The 19,393-nt window shown below is 37.9% G+C and overlaps 1 protein-coding gene and 1 long non-coding RNA gene across 2 annotated transcripts in view; one reads left to right on the top strand and one right to left on the bottom strand.

Moving 5' to 3' along the window:
• celsr3 (cadherin, EGF LAG seven-pass G-type receptor 3) overlaps nucleotides 1–19,393 on the bottom strand; it is a 120,900-nt gene that overhangs the window by 32,907 nt on the left and 68,600 nt on the right. Inside the window, 9 exon segments of the mRNA XM_032565568.1 lie at nucleotides 194–314; nucleotides 1,471–1,612; nucleotides 10,450–10,531; nucleotides 10,533–10,619; nucleotides 10,751–10,861; nucleotides 13,005–13,190; nucleotides 16,109–16,278; nucleotides 17,152–17,277; nucleotides 18,528–18,691. Coding sequence (XP_032421459.1) covers nucleotides 194–314; nucleotides 1,471–1,612; nucleotides 10,450–10,531; nucleotides 10,533–10,619; nucleotides 10,751–10,861; nucleotides 13,005–13,190; nucleotides 16,109–16,278; nucleotides 17,152–17,277; nucleotides 18,528–18,691 — 1,189 coding nt within the window.
• LOC116721718 (uncharacterized) lies at nucleotides 1,286–10,749 on the top strand. The gene is made up of 2 exons (XR_004339674.1): nucleotides 1,286–1,398; nucleotides 10,461–10,749. It is a non-coding gene; the product is annotated as an uncharacterized LOC116721718 (long non-coding RNA).

Here is a 19,393-nt window from a genome sequence, read left to right as displayed (position 1 = left end):
CTGTGTCAGATGTTGCCTCAGCTGCCGTGTAAATAATAAATTACTTTTGTTTCCTTCAACCATCCTCTCGTGTTTCTGTAATCAATACACACACTTTTCCACTCAATTTTTGATACTTTTTTTTTTTTTTTGTAGATGCACAGGTTGCCCACTTTACTCTGTGAAACCAAGCTGTTGCGTTTGCGTTGATTACCTTGCAGTGACAGTGTCCACTCGTCTTGTTACAGTCGGGGTCAAAACCTTTGTTCATATCACAGTGACATGGTCCACAGGTGGGAGATCCCCACCAGCCCCTGGGGCACTGGTGGTCAATCCTACGTGTTGACAACACAGACAAAGCAGACGAATGAAGCAGAACAACAATGTGTATCAGTAGTAGTGCAAGTCTGGCAATTTTTTTATTCTGAAATGACTTGAAAAGAGGGGACTTTAAAGTCGCAGCTGAGTCTCTGCTCCTTACAAATAAATCTCAAGGCTCTACAATCAAACGGCACGTATAAAGTTTGAAAAGTCATTGAAAAACAGATTTTCATTGGTTGTCTGCATCTCTTTATTGCATCTGGAAGGAAGCTACTGTGAATTCCTTCAATATAACAAACACAAGATGTAACTGATCTGGGAAGAATGCATTTACTGACTCATCCATTAGTGCATATTTGCTTTATAAAAGACAAGCGGCTTTGTTTGACGATAATCCTTGATGGGAGAACAGAGGCGAAGAAGAAAAGACTTTCCTCACAATCAAAACATTCGTACAAATTACAAGCCTTCCCTCGGGGAGAAATTTGATACACCTGTCAACATATTTAATGTTATTTATTATGTCAGGTTTAGAGCATTTGCATAACATAAAAAGAAATATAAGATCAGAAAATCTTCAAGCTGCATTTCTGATTTTTATTTTTTTTTTTACATTTCTTGTTCTCTCCACTTTATAGTTGATGCGATTAACGGGGCTTTGAAAGTGGCAGTATATGCATATATTTATGAACACTGACTATATGAAGTGTTTATTTTATTAGTATCTGTCAAGGAGCATCTTAAAGGAAAACACACACATTAATTGAACTGCGAACGGTTGAAACAAACACCTGAACTCAAACAAAGAGCAGATCATGGGGAAAAGCTGAAGCTGAGTGGATTTCTCGGAGAGGCAGAGTGCTCGGTGTCAGGTCAGAGTCACTCTCGCTGTGAATAAAATTGAGCTGCACACGTGAAACCTTAATGTGCGAGAGTATCTTCTGACTCCTGCCTGAACCTGTCCCGCAGTGAATTACAAGCAGTTTTGGAGATGTGGGGCAACAAGTCAGAGAGGGAGCTAACAAGACACACCGACGCTCACCGAGCTTAAATGGTTTTAGACTTCAAAGTACTTCAGACGCTGTTGACATCTCACAGGTAAATCGGGGTTCACTTGCTGAAACAATTAAGCTTGTTTGCGTGTCGGGGTGCGTGTGCGTGTGTGTGTACCTATGCTGGCAGTACTGCCCATAGTGATTATCTCCACAGTCGCAAATGTATCCATGGGAAGAACTCGGCTTCCGGTGGCACTGAGCCTCGTTTTCACATGGGTTCAGGTGGCAGGCGTCGGTGCAGCTCTTCCCGTAGTACCCTGTGAAGCACAGAGGGAAACCGTTCTTAAGCAAAATATACAACTTTGTGAAGTAAACGGGTGCAATTACAAGTTATTTGAATAAAAATAAAAAAATTCATATTTTACAGATCAGTGAATATATTTCAACGCTTGACGACAACACTTTTTAGTGTCGAAGATGCGACGGAGCAAAGAAATCACGTTAGTAATTATTAGTCAGAAGAAGTGCAGAAGATGTGAGACGTTCTTGCAGAAAAAATATATATATTTTATGACGGAATGAGACACATAGAGACTTGTTCAAACACGTCTACAGGCGTATTCAAACAGCTGCAACAATGAGACTTTCAGCACAGTGTTGCAAACTTTTCATTCATATTTTACAGGTTTTCAGATCTGTCTTTTAAAACGTCGGTCCAGTCGGAGTTGCTCTCTCCACTTCCAGACTGCTAATGATCTGAGCTTGCACGAAGCAATCGAGGGACTGATTGTTTTTGTCAAGGCGAGACATAAATAAACATTTTTCTTTCTTATTGTGTCTTTATGATCAGCTTAGATTTCATTAAAAATTATCCCTACACAAAAAAGTAGTTTTCACTCACTTACTTTCACTCACACAACATTAGACAGTTCTATATAACACCGTTCATACACAGGACAATCCACAGGGCTTTGCAGGAGATGAAAGGAAAGAGAAATAGAAATAACAAAGCATAAGCATGAAAGCAATTCTTAAAAGAAATATAAGTTGCAATGCAGATATCAAAGATATCCTTTGATATTTATTCATTAGTCTGATAATTTGTGATCAAAAGCTGCAGTAAACAGTCCGGATTTGAAGGTACAAATCGTTTCTGCACATCTCAAGTTCTAAGGCAGTTTGTTCCAGAGCTGGTGAGCACAGACACGAAACACTGCCTCGTCTTGTTGAGCTCTGGTCCAAAGAACGCTGAGTAAGCAAGTCCCCGAAAGACCAAAACGGTCCACATTGTTCACTCTTGAGAAGCAACTGAGAAAATTATAATTTACAACGATAGAAGAATCACTGTGCAAGCTTTTGAAATCAGAAGGAAGAAATAGTTTCGACATCCTAACTATCAAACTTAAATTAAAAACACTTTCAGTTAATCAGAGACGTTAAATATTCAATTGTTAAAAAAAATAACATTGACTAAATATTACCTAAAAAAAAATCTTTATTTTATTGGGTTATTTCACTTATTAAATCATTCATTTTTAAAATGACCCCCAACTACAAGTTCACATAGTAAAGCAGTGAGCTTGAGACAAAAACCAGTGGGAAGGAATAATTAATAAACATGAATTTATCTAAGCAACACAAACTTCTCTCTTTGGTAAGAGACCCCAGATCTCCAGCGGCAAAAGCGGCATATATACTTTAAAACACTCCGAGGTAGTTGAAAACACTTCTGCAACACACCAACTGCGCTCCCTTCAGAGTTGCACCTGTGCGTTGTGATGAATGAAGCCGTCACTCACTTCAGTGCGATCCACAGACACTCCACACAAAACACACAGCAGCCTCTCAGAGGCCCACACAGTGAAACCCCTTTTTAATCTAATGACTAAAACGGAGAGCTTCATGAACACTTTGGGGTGTGTTCAGAACAAATGCAATCAGCTTCTCACCAAGGGCTTATTTTAATATGAAAACAACATAATTGGGCAATTTAGTCTTTAAGGAGTGGTTATTTACAGAAGCAATAAATCAACTTTGAGGGAATAAACGGTAAAACACCTTTAATTTCGGGAGGTGAATAAAAGTTCCTAGTATATTGACTGAGATGGAAACAGTGAATAAAAAGACAATTTGAATCATTTTCCCTAAATGGAAAACAGATGTTTAGAATAAAATATCTCAGGGATTTTACTTATCCTTAGGATAAAGCATTTCATTTTCTACTGATTCCAGAGCAAAAACAATTCATATCATTGCATTATGCTCTGTGTTTATATGCTTATAAAGACATCCACTTTTAGGAAAATCTTAAAGCATGACTTATTTGTTGATCTGCTATAACAAGCATATTTTGCTACAGGGCCCCTTTTCCTGTTGAGAACGTTTCCGCTTCAGATGAGGAGGAATGTGGGACACCAAGTATAATTGGCTGGTTTTAAAAGAAGTGATGGATTATTATGTGGTATTGCTGAGATGTATTTGTGAACAAACTGAGCTTAAACCAAAAGAAAATATTAAACTCACACCATCAGATTGTAACCATGCTAACACAACCATCAAGTGGAGGTTATTCCTCACACTTTTGCAAAGTAGACTTGCCAATTACTTTAAAACTTAAGTTTAGATTAAAAAATTTAATATTTTCATTTATTTATGCTGGAACATCTAACTAATTATTTCCTTTGTTGAGAAAAGAAATACTAATCTTAGATCTACGGTATGTGTTAAAATTTATGCATTTACATAAGGCCCTTTGATGGTTTGGAGCCGCTACGCTTAAGCTCAGTTTGGGCCGGCTCTTCACTTGACTGTTGAAGAATATAATATAAATGTTAACATCCAAGGAAACAAGGAAAACATACATGTACAAAGAGAAGAAAGCAGCACAGTTGAGCTCTTTGTTCTGTTCATACACAATGTGAGAGAATCCAAATGCATGTATGTACATATCGGGTTACAAAGTGATGCAACTTTTGCAAGAAAATATCACACTGTAGCCAAAGCGTTGTCTTAATCAATGAAAATCTCTGCTTTCACCTGCTTAAAGCAAACAGCCACAGCCTCCAGGCTCCCTTTTTAATTTCACAGCAATGAACTGAGGGATTTTTGTTATGGATTGAAGAGGCACTGACTGATGTGTGCGCAGCTCACCGAGCGCTTCTGCCCTCCCTCTGGAGCCGACAATGACGTGTGAGGTGGGCTTTTGCGTGTTTGTCTGTAGAAACTGCAGCAGAGAGTCTCCATTAAGCCTTTGGCCTTGGACTGCAGCTGCAGACCCACACAGCTTTTCAGCGACTTCTGCTTATTATCTCCGACCTTCATTCTTCATGAAATTAAAAAAAAAAATTACATATATACATTAAAAGAAGAGAAACCGAGTGGCATTGATTTTCTAATACGGTGTGTATGATATTTCTTTTTAGTTCTCCTGTCTAAAGGTTGTGAGTTATGCAAAGAAAAAAACTGAGGCGTTTATATTTTTAGTTTTCACTTCTGGATTTTTTCAGGAGTTCAAGCAAAATAACGGCTTAAGAAACGATAATTAAAGTCATCATCTTTCTTTTTTCCTTTTCATCTCTTCCTGTGGGCTCATCATGTACACATTCAGTTATTGTGTCAAACGTATACATATTCACACTCTCACCATGGAAACCGGCTAAGGGAGGAACCTGGCGGCCTTGGCCGTTTTCAGATTCTCATAATGACACTGGCCTTGTCAGTAGACAATAGACGATATAGACATAGATAGGAAGAGGTTAGAGTCTGCAAAAACAATGAGGCATACATCACTTGAAGTTAAATATGTTTCTGACTTCCCAAGTCAAGGTCCATAAGTTTGTTTCAAAAGTTATGCCCACTGAGCTTTGCTTGCATCCGCTGTGACTCACCGTTTCTCATCTGACTTTGTTGTACCACAACAGCAGGTTGAGTTTCCCCAAAAGACTTTAATCAGGATAGATCAATAGGCCATCTGTTCACTGAACCAGCCTTTCTTCTCATGTGTTTCCAACAGCATCTTTGACTCAACAAAGATTTTGAATGTCACACTGATTTTACTGCTTGAATCAAACTCTCTAATCTTAAAACACATCTAGCTCACAAGACGAGACCACACATGAAATAGGCTCAAGGGAACAAGACGTGAGAAGACTTTAGACTTGGGAACATTACTCTAATTTTTTTGGTTCACACAAATGTGGTAGAGGTTTCATGAAGTACAAACCGTGTGTTAAAGACTCTGCAGTCAGTGCCTGTTAATCCAGTCCAGGGTTTTACCGGTGCATAAAGCTTCTGTGTTGGTCTGAAGTTGTCCTAAAGCAAGTTCACAGCAGCATTAGCTGCTCACTCAGCACAGTTACTGCAGAGCGATTGGTGCTTTCACATGTTGTCACTGAGGTTTCCATCAACACAGAAAAAAATTGCTAAATTTGTTGTTGAAAAGTCGATAGATATAGCGACAAAGTCGCTAAGTTGGCAACGTTGCTTACCCTCGTCCTGATGCTCCGCTCAGCCCAACACTTGGCCAGGACCTTTGGTGTCTCTTGGCTCCTTCCACTTAACCTCTCCGCCTTTATGAAGGAGGAGTTATGCTTTCACTTTGGGTTTAATTCCACTTTGGAAAATAAGTAAAAATCCACCAAAGTCTTGACACATTGCCAGAGAGATGCCTCATAACTGTATGTTGAGGGCTTGAATTGACAGTTTACTGTAAATTACCTTGTTGGTTTTGAAATACTATTTTACTTCTTTCCATCTTCGTCAAATGATTTTATCTTTGGAAATTTTAAAGGATTCAAGAAAAAAATGCAAGCAAATTGTGTGTCTACAGTAAACAAACTGATAAGATGTACGATCCAATCTTAAACGACACAAAACTGCTTCAAGTTTTATAAAAGCATAATTCATATATAACTGGATAACAATTGCCAGCTGATAAATTTCTAATCATCATAATCAATCCTGGTCAATAAATGCCATTCTCAGGTGTGGAGTCGTTTGTCACAGAGAACAACGTTATCCTGATTCAGCAGCTTGAGGAGATCCAGCACCTCCTGCAGGTTCCAACACAGAAAATGTAGCTTGAAACTCATAAATCATTTCTCCGTCCCATTTTCTCCCTGAGGGATGGAGCCAAACAAACTGCAGCTGCACACCACACACAAAAAAAATAACCTTCATTCAGTTCTTCCCAGGAAGAAAAAAATATCCTCAGGTACAAATATGCATATATGTTTTGTTTTTTTGTTGTTTTCAATCACCGATATCATAACAAATAGTCCCACTTCCACTAAATGACTCTTTCCTCCACAGAAGGACTCAAGAGGTTGTAATTGGGTTGGTTTTTAACCAATTCTGGGAACTCAATTCAGTGAATTACATGGCTGTAATTTATCATTTTAGGCCGAATTTTGTTACAGCAGAAAATTAGCCAGTGGCAACTGTCTGACGCTGTCGTGCCAGGTAAGCAAACGGCAGTGTGAATATACCTCCAGACACACAAAGCGAGGAGCTGGAAAAGCTCACATCTTCGTGCTTTATCACTGCAGAGCCTCGTCTCAGTGTGAGAGTGCGTTACACAGAAGGCATCTGTTCTCCACGTAGGAGGCTGTATCGCTCAAACCTGAATAACTGTCAGCAGTGTGAAACTTATTACGATGCTAAAAACACACACACACCTAAATGAAAGGGAATTATTCACACAGCACCTCTTCTCTCTCCCCCCATCTACACTTATTAAAGTTTGATTTGTCTCTAAGCAACATTCATCGTATAACACTTTTAAATTTTAATTCTTATTGTGCTGATGAAACATAATGATAATGAGAACGACACCCTGAGCGAGATTACAGCAAATAGGTGTGCGTGCACACATCAAGCTTGCAGATCTGTGTGTGTGTTCATGTATCTGTAATCCCATCTAGGTGTGGAAACATCCGTGTGCGCTCCCATCTTAATGAGTCACGGTGTTAGCATTCGCTTGCAGGCTAGCAGAGGATGCTACAGGGATACAGCGCCTCTCTGCTTCCTCCCCGCGCTCCCAGACCCCGGGCTCTACTACAATTACACTCTTATTCAGAGCACATTCATTTTTCCTTCACACCATCCTCGTTTACTTTCATCTTTTACTTTCTTTTGATCAACTTCTCCTCTATTGCTAACTTTGTTTTAAGTTTCCTCTCCATCCACTAAACTTAGGTGCCGCTGTAGCAGCAGCAACTTTTGCTAGAGCTGTTGAGGATGGGCCTTCAGTCGCAGCAGAATATTTTCTTAAATGATATCTACCAACAGGAAGTTACTGACAGTGGGTTTTGTTTGATCTGGGCTCCAAAAGTTTGTAGTAGCACAGTCGCATTTCTTTGTAATAGAATATACGCAGAAAATGACATTTGAAATTCAAAACCAAATTCTGTTTGAAATGTTTTAGACTCACATTGGTGAGACTCAAACCACCAATGTAAGCATGCCAGCTCCTAACCGCCTTCAAATCTAAAACAATGGTCTTGAACCGGACAAAGGTGGAGTGCCTTCTCTCGGTTCTGCCCCAGATAGAGGCTGCTCGGGGTCTTTTTCACAAATGATGGGGGAAGACTGATAGATTGATAAGTGGATTGATGCAGCGTCTGCAGTGATGCAAGAGCTGCACCGGTGTGTCACAGTAAAGAGAGAGTCAAAAGACGTTCCTATCCTCATCTATGCTCTCTAGCTCTGTGTAGTGACTGAAAGCAGACCATTGCAGATCAGCAACATGTTAGCTTAGCTGCTTAGAGCTCCAGCTGGAGGGGGAAAAAAAATGTCGATTTTATTCAAAACTGGACGGGAAAACGTTTGATTTTAACTAATAAAGACATGATTCAATGTCATAAATGGTTCATCCAATACGTTTACAATTGGAATCAATGAAAATGTTGCCAGCACAAGGTTTATGTGTAGCTCTGACTGTTTCTTTTATAAGTGGCAGCTGAACATTTTGGTTGGTTAACTCTACTTCTTTTTCTTTTCATTTAAATAAAAATAGCAGTTTTTATTTAAATAAAAATAAATAAATTCCTAAGATAACTTAGGAAGACAAATAATGAGAATATGAAGAGAGGCAACTAAAAAGAGAATCAGCTTTCTGATTGAATAATGGAGTCATCTTTTCTTCCTGTTCTCCTTTTCCTTTTTTCATTAATATCCCATCAGACCTTTGGTTCCCCGTTCTCCTTTAATCATAAGTATGAATAACATGCCTTAATCATCTCTGCTCAGTTGGTCTTGCATGTTTAATCAATACCTGCAGTACTGAACTGCAGCTGTCGTTAATAAATCTCTTCATTATTACCAGATGTCTGTTCATCTTCTGTCTTCAGCTTTCACATTTGCCTTTTATTTTTCCTGTTCGGTGTGCAGCTGTCATCTTAATTTTTCTGCACTTTTGTGTGAGCTTTTAATGCATCTATTCCCAAATGTGTCACAAGAGTTTTCAGGCTATTTGATGTGATTTTATGTGCCCTTGCGTTGCCTCAAAACTTTCATTTTTGCACCATTTCTGCCATGTGCTTTTTTTTCCCAACTCATTAATCATTAAAATATTTGGGCGCCTTTGTTCCTCCTCTGCATTTTTAATCCTTCCTATTGTTTCTCTCCATCTCTCTACAAATACTATATTTTCAATTTTCCCTCCTCTATTTCTTTTTTAATCATATTTTTCTCCAGTGTGGTAATTCCGCCTCATTATATTTCACCTAACCAAAGGGACTTGGAAGTTAGCCTGGCCTCAACCTCTTTTTCTGGCTTCAAGTGAGAGCTCATTATGTTTACCTAAATATCAGTTTAACCCAGTCAGAGTGCTGGCAGACACCTACAGAGAGATGGGCATGCAATAATCTAATTTCTCCTTCCATTTCAGAAAGTCTACGTAACTTTTTTTTTTTTTATTCAATAAAAAGGACACATTGATATGCCTTCAGGTAAATGTGTCCTGAAGGAGACACATTTACCTGAATGGGTGCTGCATCATCATGCAGCACAAATTCACATTTATTAGCTAAGGCAAAGATACCATTAAAAAGGCTGCACTTCCAGCCATTAAATAGTCTCACACCAAAAATGTTGGGAAATGTCAAACTTTAATTGAAATGTTTTTATTCAGTGAGGAACCAAATCTCCTGTTAAGAACTAATTGCAAAATCCTTGGTGCAATAATCAGCAACTCTCATAACTCCTGCTAGTATAAAATGCATTTTTGAACTTCATATTTATTTTAGTGTATCACAGGATAAAAATGATATGATGTCCTATTTCTTGATGATACTTCTTAAAAAAAAACCCAGAATGAATATGCAATGCAAGTTAGGAAAGATTTGTTGAACTTTATAAATCAGAAAAGGGCAACAAGACAAAAGTCACTTTGACAAAAGGAGAAACTATATTTCAACTTTCCTGCAGAAAGTGAGAAGGACTGTAAGGAAAGAAAACAGTTTCTGTAGGTTTCAGTAAGTTAGCCTCTTAAAGATTATTTGATGTTCTTTTTGTGACGCTATGTTGCCTCAGCACTAAAATCCAGTAAATAAAAAACCTTATAATCTCAATGATGATGTCAAATTTATTAAAATAGCACTTTAAAAACAGGTGTAAAACTGCACCAAAGTGCTGTACAAGAACGATAATAAAATAAATTGATGAGAAGAAAAATCTGGCTAAATCATAATCTTTAAACATAACGGGTAATGTTTAAAGATTATGATCAACTACTGGAAACCTTTATTTCAATCAAATCCAAACCTTGTAAATTATGAGCCTTTATCACAACAAAGGAGGTGGAATTAAATATTAATATTTCCTCATATTTAAAGATATTTAATATCTTTAATAAGATATCTACGTATATATCTTATTAAAAATATCAGTGTTAGTTTACACTTACGCTTGACCAGTAAAATCTTGAATCAAAACTTAGCAAGCCATAAATCAGAAGGCAAAGCAATGCAATAATAATATTCTTCATATTAACAAATGAAATTAAGCAGATGGTTTAGTTAGAGTTCATTGAGCCTACACCCGCCAAAGAGCAAATGTTTCAATATTATCACATTGTCATCAGCAGACTAATACGTACAGCCACTTAGAGCAAAACTTCACGCAGAAAACTGTTTCCAACTGTGTGTGTCCTGACCTGGTTCACAGATACAGGTGTGGCGCTCCCAGACGTCGGTGCAGCGGCTGTGAGCTGGACAAGGAGACGAGACACAGGGGCTTTCCGACATTACAGCCAGTCTCCACCTTGACAACTCTGGATGGGCGCGGGAGGGCGGGGGCATCTGGCCTCACGCCCAGACGAACTCCCTGCAGGTGAAGCGAGGATCGTGTCGAAGTGAGGTAAGAAATAGCTGAGAAATGACTGATTTCCTCTGACATTGAAAGCTTCCATCTGCCCATCCACCACAACATTAAAAATTCAGTGCATTAATCTTCACCTGTATGCATCCTTTTATCCCGTTCTGGACCTCGCCAGAGCCCAGCACTCCTCCGACATGCAGGTGTTTCACTTTCAAGCCATGAATGTCATTTCCCACAATCACTGTTCCCTAACAGGGGGAAGCAAAGACACAGAGCTGAAAGGGTTAGTTTGATAAGACCGTTGCTGCCTTTATTAATTATATAAAAATGTCCAAAAAAAATCTAATAATCTGCATAAGTCTCAAAGTAAGAATTTAAAGATTTAAATGTTCATATCACTTTGACTATTTAACTTTTTTCACACTAGAACCACAATCATTTTTTAAAAGTAGTCCATAATTGTAAAGCGGGGGAAAATTTACACACAGTATGACATTTCTTCACAGATTAAAATCGCAAAAGCTTCAATTTATATTAAGTCCGACTCTGTCACTTCATAAAACCTTCAGTAGCTAAAGCTTTAAGTCCATTGGGGTACATCTTGACAAGCTCTGCACATAAGGAGACATTTTTTTCCCCGTTCTGCTTTGCAACATAGTATATGTCAGACGGGATTAAGAGTGCCTGTGAACAGTCTTTGATCTAAACTATCTTATTGTGGCTCTGGCTTAATGTTTCGGCTGGTTGCCGTTCTTCCATAAAGACCAGATTAGTGGAGCGTTTGACTAATATTCATCCTGTTAACAGTGTCTGGCATCTGACCTTTGGATTTCTGTAGTTCCTCCAGATTTACCATGGGCCTCTTGACTGCTTCACTGAACAATGTGAAGCTTTAACACAGCAGCTGTCTGTATTTATACGGAAATTAAATTAAACAAAGGTGGATTTATTTGCTACTTGAGTAACTTCTTAAAGGGGCAGTATTATGTGTTTTCCACGTACATAGTGCCACTTTATAGCACAATCAAGTAACTATATTACTTTGAGTTGTCATAAAAATGCTATATATGTCAAGTATGACTTAAAAGAAATTTTACTTCCTGTTAAGCACCTTGAAATTGGGCCTCTCTCTTCTTAAAAACTCCTGCTCTTTCTGAAACCCTGCCTTCAGGAAGTCATCACAAGAGACGTGTGATGTGTGAGAGATTAAAGAATTTCTTAGATATGTATGAAACAAACAGGGTTGCACTCCAGGTATCTTTTTGATGAGGGAGTTACATTAGAACATGATGTACAGCTCAAAAAATGTTGATATTACAAGACACGGCCCCTTTGAGACAATTAGATGAACTGTAGTTCATTTAGGGGTATCAGAGTAAAGAAGATGAAAACCAAATGCACAGTTCACATTTCTGGCACACTATTTAAAATAGGTCTATCATGTACAATTTAAATCAAACATATCAAAGTTTAAAGTTCTAACTGCAAAAAAATTTACAACAATTCAGCGTAGCAATACGTTTTGCAAGAAGGGACAATAATCTTCCTCTGAAAACATGACCGACTCTCTTTTCACAAATTTCAGTAAGATATCAGTAGAGGTCAGTACTCAGATTACAACCTGGAGGCAAAGCTGACGAGGTGAGTAACTCTCAGGAAGAATGAACATTAAATCAATGAGCTCCATTCATTACTGTTTCAGCAGCAAGGGAAGACGCTCGCATGCATCTTGTAATCCCTGCAAGAATGCAACAGCCCTTCAGAAATATTCAGCGTTTAATTTTCTCCGGAAATTAAACGTTTCAAATCTACAAATGCTTTCTGCAACGTCTAACCTGCGTGTTTTTTTCATGCACTTTGAGGAACATCCGAAATAACAGCAAAGATGAAAGGCATTATGTAACCAAGGATCATTTCTGAGTCCCAGCAACATGAAACAAGTGTTTATTCGACTTCAGACAAGCCAAAAATGATGAAGCGTATCTGCTTCTCTCTGTACTTATGGGCTGCCCCACGCTTCACACAAACCCATGCAGACACACACATCAAATAGACATCATCCATCATAATCTGACACAGTAATCCAGCAGAGATTAGGCAAACTGGGATTAGTGTCCCACATCTTGGGGACTCTGATTCTGTGCAGGGATGTAGAAAATCTGTGCATGCTGCAAACATTTCTATTTAACTATGATTTATACCCCGGCAGGGCAGAATGACAAAAATTAATAACGGTTGAACCACGGATTTTGAAACACTACTGAATATTTTTTATTTATTTTAAAAAGCCACAGATAAAAAATCATAGTATGTAAAAAACAAACGTTCAAAAATATTGCTGGTCTCCATCTTGATGCCATTCAATTAGAGGTGTCTATATTGACGATTTACCTGATAGAGTCCAAAGTCGAGCCGCAGCGTGGCGACGTAGCGTGTCTCTCGGCCGCTGCGGACGTCTCGCAGTTCCAGCTGGAGGTCGTGCCACCGGCCATCTGCCACTTGGACCTGATCCAATCGCAAGCGCACAGGTCTGGTGGCGCCGCGGGTTACTGAGAACACCAGTTGACCGTTTACCACCTATGAGGTAAGAGAGAACAGTAAAACAGAATAGTAAATCACAAGAACGGGTGAGGAAAAAAAAAAGAAACGGATCCCTTGTGAATGTAACGTCTGTTCTTGTGAGCGCGGTTGTGTGTGAAAACAAGAGCATGAAATCTAATGACACTCCTGCCAAGATTCAGAAAATGTAAGAATTTTTTTATTTATTTATTTTTGGCTTTACAAGGAAAAACCTCTCATTAGAGCACATCTCACAGAAGTATATAATCTAGAATTAAACACTAAATAGATCACCATTGCATAAGTCTGACAGTGAAGTGTTATCACTTTCTGTGCAACTGCAGTTAACACATTTAACCGCCTCCAGCATCATGGGGCCTCTGGCAGAATTTAGTCTAAAATAGCTTCAAGACAAACTGCTGAAGAGACAAACAAGGAAATTAGGATATTATTTATCTTACAGCATTCATGAGAGAAGACAAAAAAAATTGCTAACTAGCCACAGAAATTATTTTCACAAAAGTTCTCAATACATAAATGTTCACACCAATTGTTCAGTACAGTAAAGATGTCTAATTGGGATGCAAACGAATCGCTTGCAATATTAAAATGCACCATTATTGCATCTTTATTTTATATACTGTATTATGTTCCATGTTAAGATAAAGTGAGTCTATTGAAGTCTAAGTAAGTCTTTTGAAGTATTTTGGGCAGAACACATGACAATGCATGACTCTTATTTTGAAGTAAAGGAAGTAGTTCTTAAGTAGCCTTGGCCTGCTGGGGGGAAGACTTCCTGTTGACTTGGCTAAAAGTTCTTAGCTACATAAACACAGATGAAGCCTCTGTGTTTATTACACAAAATGTTGTGAAATACTTTATGTATTCAGTAGAAAAAGAACTGTGTGACAGTTTCACAGACCGCAATAAATTTACCACACTTGGCTAGCCATTAGCTAAAAACACTAAAGATACCGTCTTCTTCCTAGTTTTTACTAAAATGTTCATTCACTTTTTTTATTCTGTCTGGACTAGGGTTGCAAAGATCCAGAACCTTTCCATAGGTTGTTGATCTGGGGTGGTTTGGAAATATTCCAGATTGCAAACTTTAAATTTTTGTTCTTTTACTGTTTGATGCTTTAACGTCTGTCCAGCAATATGAACGGCATTTAAAAGGTGGCACAAAATCAAACAATCATGCTAATAATTACACAAACATTCATGAGATTACCATTTAGATATCGGATAAATCAAAATTGATTTAATATAAATCAATCTAAAATGTACGTGTAGGTCAAAATTTTAATGATAGTTGAATCAGCATTGATGTAATATCAGTTATAGTTGAACGTTGAGTCAGCAAGTAAGTCATCAACCACTTTCTGTGTAATTTAAATGTCAGGCTTCAGCATGGACTTCACATTTCTGCCTAACCATATTTCAACCTTGATTCACTCATATTCTGCAATAGCTGCACCATGAACCGAAGAAAAAACAACTCAAACTTTAAAGCTTTTTGGCCGTTTAGGTCAGATCTGTGTAAAAGCAGAGGGAATGACTGTGCGGCGTTAAGATCCACTGAGGGAGGTTGTCACAGAGGCAAAATGCTGAGTAGGTGTGCAGTGGGGAATCAACCAACCTTCACTTCCTACTGCTGTGATGCTTAGGCAAATACACATATTCATTGTCAATGTGAGTGTTTGGCTTATGGAAATGGCTCAAAGTGACATAAACAGAGGCTCGTCTTTGTGGCCAGATTATACGTAATAACTGTTACTGATACACCCTCAAACATGTTCTCATACTAGTCGTGCTGTTTCTCAATGTCAATGTCAAATTTATTTATATATCACTTTAAAAACAGGTGTAAAATTGCACCAAAGTGCTGTACAAGAACGACAATAACACCAATTAATAAAAAGAGAGTATCAAAACACTACTTCAAGTAAATGCCAAAGAATAAAATTGAGTTTTGAGAAGCGATTTAAAATGATCCAGGCTGTGGGCAGATCTAATTTGGAAAGGTAAATTGTTCCATAGAATAGGAGCAACAACAGAAAAAGCCCGATTTCCTTTCCTCTTAAGTCGGGTCCGAGGAACTGTCAGTAATAGCTGATTATTTGATCGTAGGGTTCTGGACACAGACTGAAATTTTAAAAGGTCCCGAAGATAAATTTAAAACTTTATAAGTTAATAAAAGAATCTTAAAATCTATTCGATATAAAACAGGCAGCCAGTCTAAAGAGGCCAGTATGGGCCTTATATGGTCACACTTCCTGGTTCCTGTAAGAAGTCGTGCTGCTGCGTTCTGGATCATTTGAAGTCGCTGCACCTGCGATTTATCCATGCCTCTATATAATGAATTGCAATAATCCAAACAAGATGTAATGAAGACATGGATAAGTCCTTCAAAGTCCTTAAAACAAAAATAAGATTTAACTTTTGCTAAAATCCGCAGGTGATAAAAACTTGATTTAACAACAGAGCTAACTTGTTTATCTAGCTTTAAACAGCTATCAAAAGTAAAACCAAGATTCCTAGCAGAGGTCCGACAAAACCGAACTAAAGAACCAAGAATCAGATCTGGATTTGTAGTGTGAAGACTTTGACCAAATAATATAACTTGAGTTTTACTTTGATTGAGGTGAAGAAAGTTTTGTTCCATCCAAGTTTTGACTTCAGCTAAACAATCTACCAATAGCTGAAGATTCATTTTTACCATTTTGTAGTTTAAGGGGCATATAAATCTGGACGTTAGCCGCAAAGCAATGAAAGGAAACATTAAATTTATGGAAAATCTGACCAAGAGGCAATAAAAATAAGAAACAAAATGGGACCTAAAATTGAGCCTTGGGGAATGCCGTACTTTCTGGCAAAATCTGGCTTTTAAAACGTCGATAGAAACAAACCATGCGCATGTGTGCGTCTGTACCCACCTGGAACAGCAGACTGGTGTACTGACCAGCCTGGGCCTGCAGCAGCGTCCCCTCTCTTGCTCTGGTTCTGAACACCAAACCCAGGTACCAGGGCGTGGAGATGGTTACATCATTCTTCAGGTCCCACCAGAGGGCGCTGTTCCCGAGGAAGCGATGTGGGTGTGGCATGGCTGCAACGGGGATTGAGATGAAAAGTGGGAATATAAACTGCTACATTTTACACCATCAAATAATCTTCATGAACATGTTGTGAATTATTAAATGGATGTGCTGTAGGGTAATAAAACATAATAGCGATGGTAAAAAGATTTTATTCATCTTTAAGTGATAAAAAACAGCTTTACTAAATGATTTCCCTTTAGGGTTGGATGTTTTAGCTCACAATCAAGAAGTGTCAGTAAAAATAACTGACTATTACCCAGTTTGCATCCACCTGAACAAAAGATTGTCCAACTATAGAGAAAATCAGCCTGTTTTTATCTTTGTCCAATTATAGCCCAATAAATAACGCCAAACGTCCAGAGTGCATATCTCAAAGGAAAAGTTTAGGTAGTTTTCAAAGATACTTTTAGATACCCAGCAGTTTTTGATTGTCCTTTTTTTCCCTTAATTACATCTATATGATTAAACTTCACCAGCCCTAACTCTACTGATAAATATGGTTCTTCTCATACAATCAGAATCCTTACATTTTCTGAAAGCCCTCAGCTGTGAATGTGAAATAATAGCTCTGCAGGAAAAAATGAGCAAGAACAAAGGAAAACACCAATGGACGAATGTTTTAGCCTTCCTGAGCCGATGTGCAGCTGAGGAAGGAAAGTCGGCGCATTCACACCTCAACTTAAACATGGCCAAGTAATTACAGCCATTACTTGATTTACTTATAATGGGTAAGATGCCATGAAATAATGGCCCGTTATTATGTCACTATTTTACAGAAAGACTATATCAGACTAACATTACTGTAGATTAATGATAGAGCAATTATTAACACAACATGTGCTACTATACTTAAGTGGTTAAAAACAGATGAAGGCTCTTACTGTAGCTGCAGTCCTTCCCTCCATAACCTAGAGGACAATCACAGGAGAAGGTCTCCCAGCTCACCCGGCAGGTTCCCCCATTCTGACACGGGTTGGACTTGCAGAACGGGTGTTTGGCACTGCAACCTGTAAACAACAACACAAATAAAAAAGGTTGCCTTAAAAACTGCCTGCAGAGAAATGCAACACACGAAGCAGGGTAGATTAATAAGGATTAGTACGTTTTGTTTTAGTTGTTCAAAGAAGTCTTGATAACTAACCTTCAGATGTCATTAATATTAAGAAAATTAGGTTACTGGGTTTTTTTTTGCAATTATGCATAAATTATTACATCAATTTGTTGATGAATATGTTTGTTGAATAAGTGTTCGCTAAAAAGTGTTTGAAATTAAGAAAAAAACATTCTCGTAGCCTTCTACAGTTAGCTATGATGGAGCTTTTTTAGCCTTTTAGTTGTTCTGTTAAACTTTTTCTTTGGACTTTATTTTGTCAATATGCTTAAATATTACTGCAATGCAGCAGCATTGTTGTTCAATGTTCTTAAATTTGGTTCTTTTTGGAAAAAAGCATTTTAATATATATACATATACATGTATATATAACATATATAACATTTTAACTAGCTACCATGTAGTTTTTCAAGAGTCTAATAATTGGTCTTGTTTACCGCATTTGTTTTCGTCTTTTGATACAGTTAGGACATTTCTATGCCATTCCTCCTTGTTTTGGTGGGGATTATATTAGAAGGCTTTTGGTCTTTATCAAGGGTAAAGACCAAAACATGCTGACCTTAGCCATAGTGCCAAATATTGGTCATATTCAAGTGATTATTTATGTGTCTGAGCAGCGGTTTATGTGCTGTGCTAAAGTTTTAAAATTATACCTATACATATATGGAAATTCCTTGACTTTGGAGTTTAAAAAGACAAAAAAGAAAGACTTAGCCAACCACAATTCTATATTTACAAAATGATTTTTTTTTCTTAATGACACAAATGACAAAGTCGCTCTCTTGTGCTTTGCATCTTGAATGGCATAAATACTATGAGTCAGACAGTATGCTTAATACTACACAAAATAAGGGATATGAAGCCTTATCCTTTAATGTAATTAAATTCTGTATTTTCTTCTGGGCTTTAATATTGTTAGTCATGCTATATTTCAATTCATGGTGATGTCATAGAATGCAAATCTGAAGGCAAATAAACTAGATAGGATTATTTTATGTGCTGTTTTCTTCAAAAGAAGATTACAATAAATCAACTATTATAATAACCTACATCTGTCATTTGTTTATTAAAAACAGCTAAGAATCTATTACATTTTTTAACATTGATTCATGCATTAAGGCAATATATTGCAATAGTAGCGCTGACCTGGAAGTGTCCCGTTGTTAGCGATAAATCCAGCCAGATCCAGCGCCTTGCTGTCAATGTGCAGGTCTTTCATGCAACCGATAAACTCCCTGCTGCCAAAGGGAAAGTTGTCAGGTACATTGGGGACTCCACCCAGAAATAAAGGGCCAGTCAGATCCAGAGACCTAAGAAACAAGAGGAGGATTAAAAAGAGAGAAAATATGAGTAAAAGGGAATAAAAGCAGAATTAAAGAGTGAGGGGAGACGAATGAAAAAAAAAAAAAACAGGAACCTGATAAGTGCAAAGGTGCATATGTTAGAAAAGGATTTACATACTCAACAGATTAAATGTGACATCAAAGGTGAACATTAAAAGGAACCAGATTTAGAGTTCAGGAGAGATGAATGTAAAAGGCTGGGATGCTCTTTGGAGAAAAGTTCAGGCCACCGAGGAGGAGATGTGTTGGAAAAGTTGAGGCAGAACCGAAAGCAGATGGTGAACATACAAAAGATTAAACATGAGTTATAGCAAATCTCTGGACAGCTGCAGGAAACAGGAAGAAGTAAAACATGAAGTACGGTAGCTGTTAGTGGACATCAAAACATAGCTAGATAAGAGAACATGAATCCCTATGGATGGGACTGGAGAGAAGAGAGAGAGAGAGAAACAAATAAAAGATTAAATGATTAAATAATGACAGAGGGACAACGTAAAAACGAGATGAAGTTGTTGATGGCAGCTCTGAGAAAATGCTGTCCTGTTCAACATGTTTATCTTTACTGAAGAAAGACCTTTCATCCCTCTTCAGAACTACGACCAGAAGTGCTGAATGCCAGGAAACAGACAGTGGAGAATGTTTTAAAAAAGCAAGAAGACAAACGATACC

This window comes from Xiphophorus hellerii, chromosome 1 (assembly GCF_003331165.1).
Source record: "Xiphophorus hellerii strain 12219 chromosome 1, Xiphophorus_hellerii-4.1, whole genome shotgun sequence".
NCBI classification, from domain to species: Eukaryota; Metazoa; Chordata; class Actinopteri; order Cyprinodontiformes; family Poeciliidae; genus Xiphophorus; species Xiphophorus hellerii.
The sequence above is the reverse complement of the archived record's forward strand: the minus strand, read 5'-3'. Positions and strand labels throughout refer to the sequence as shown.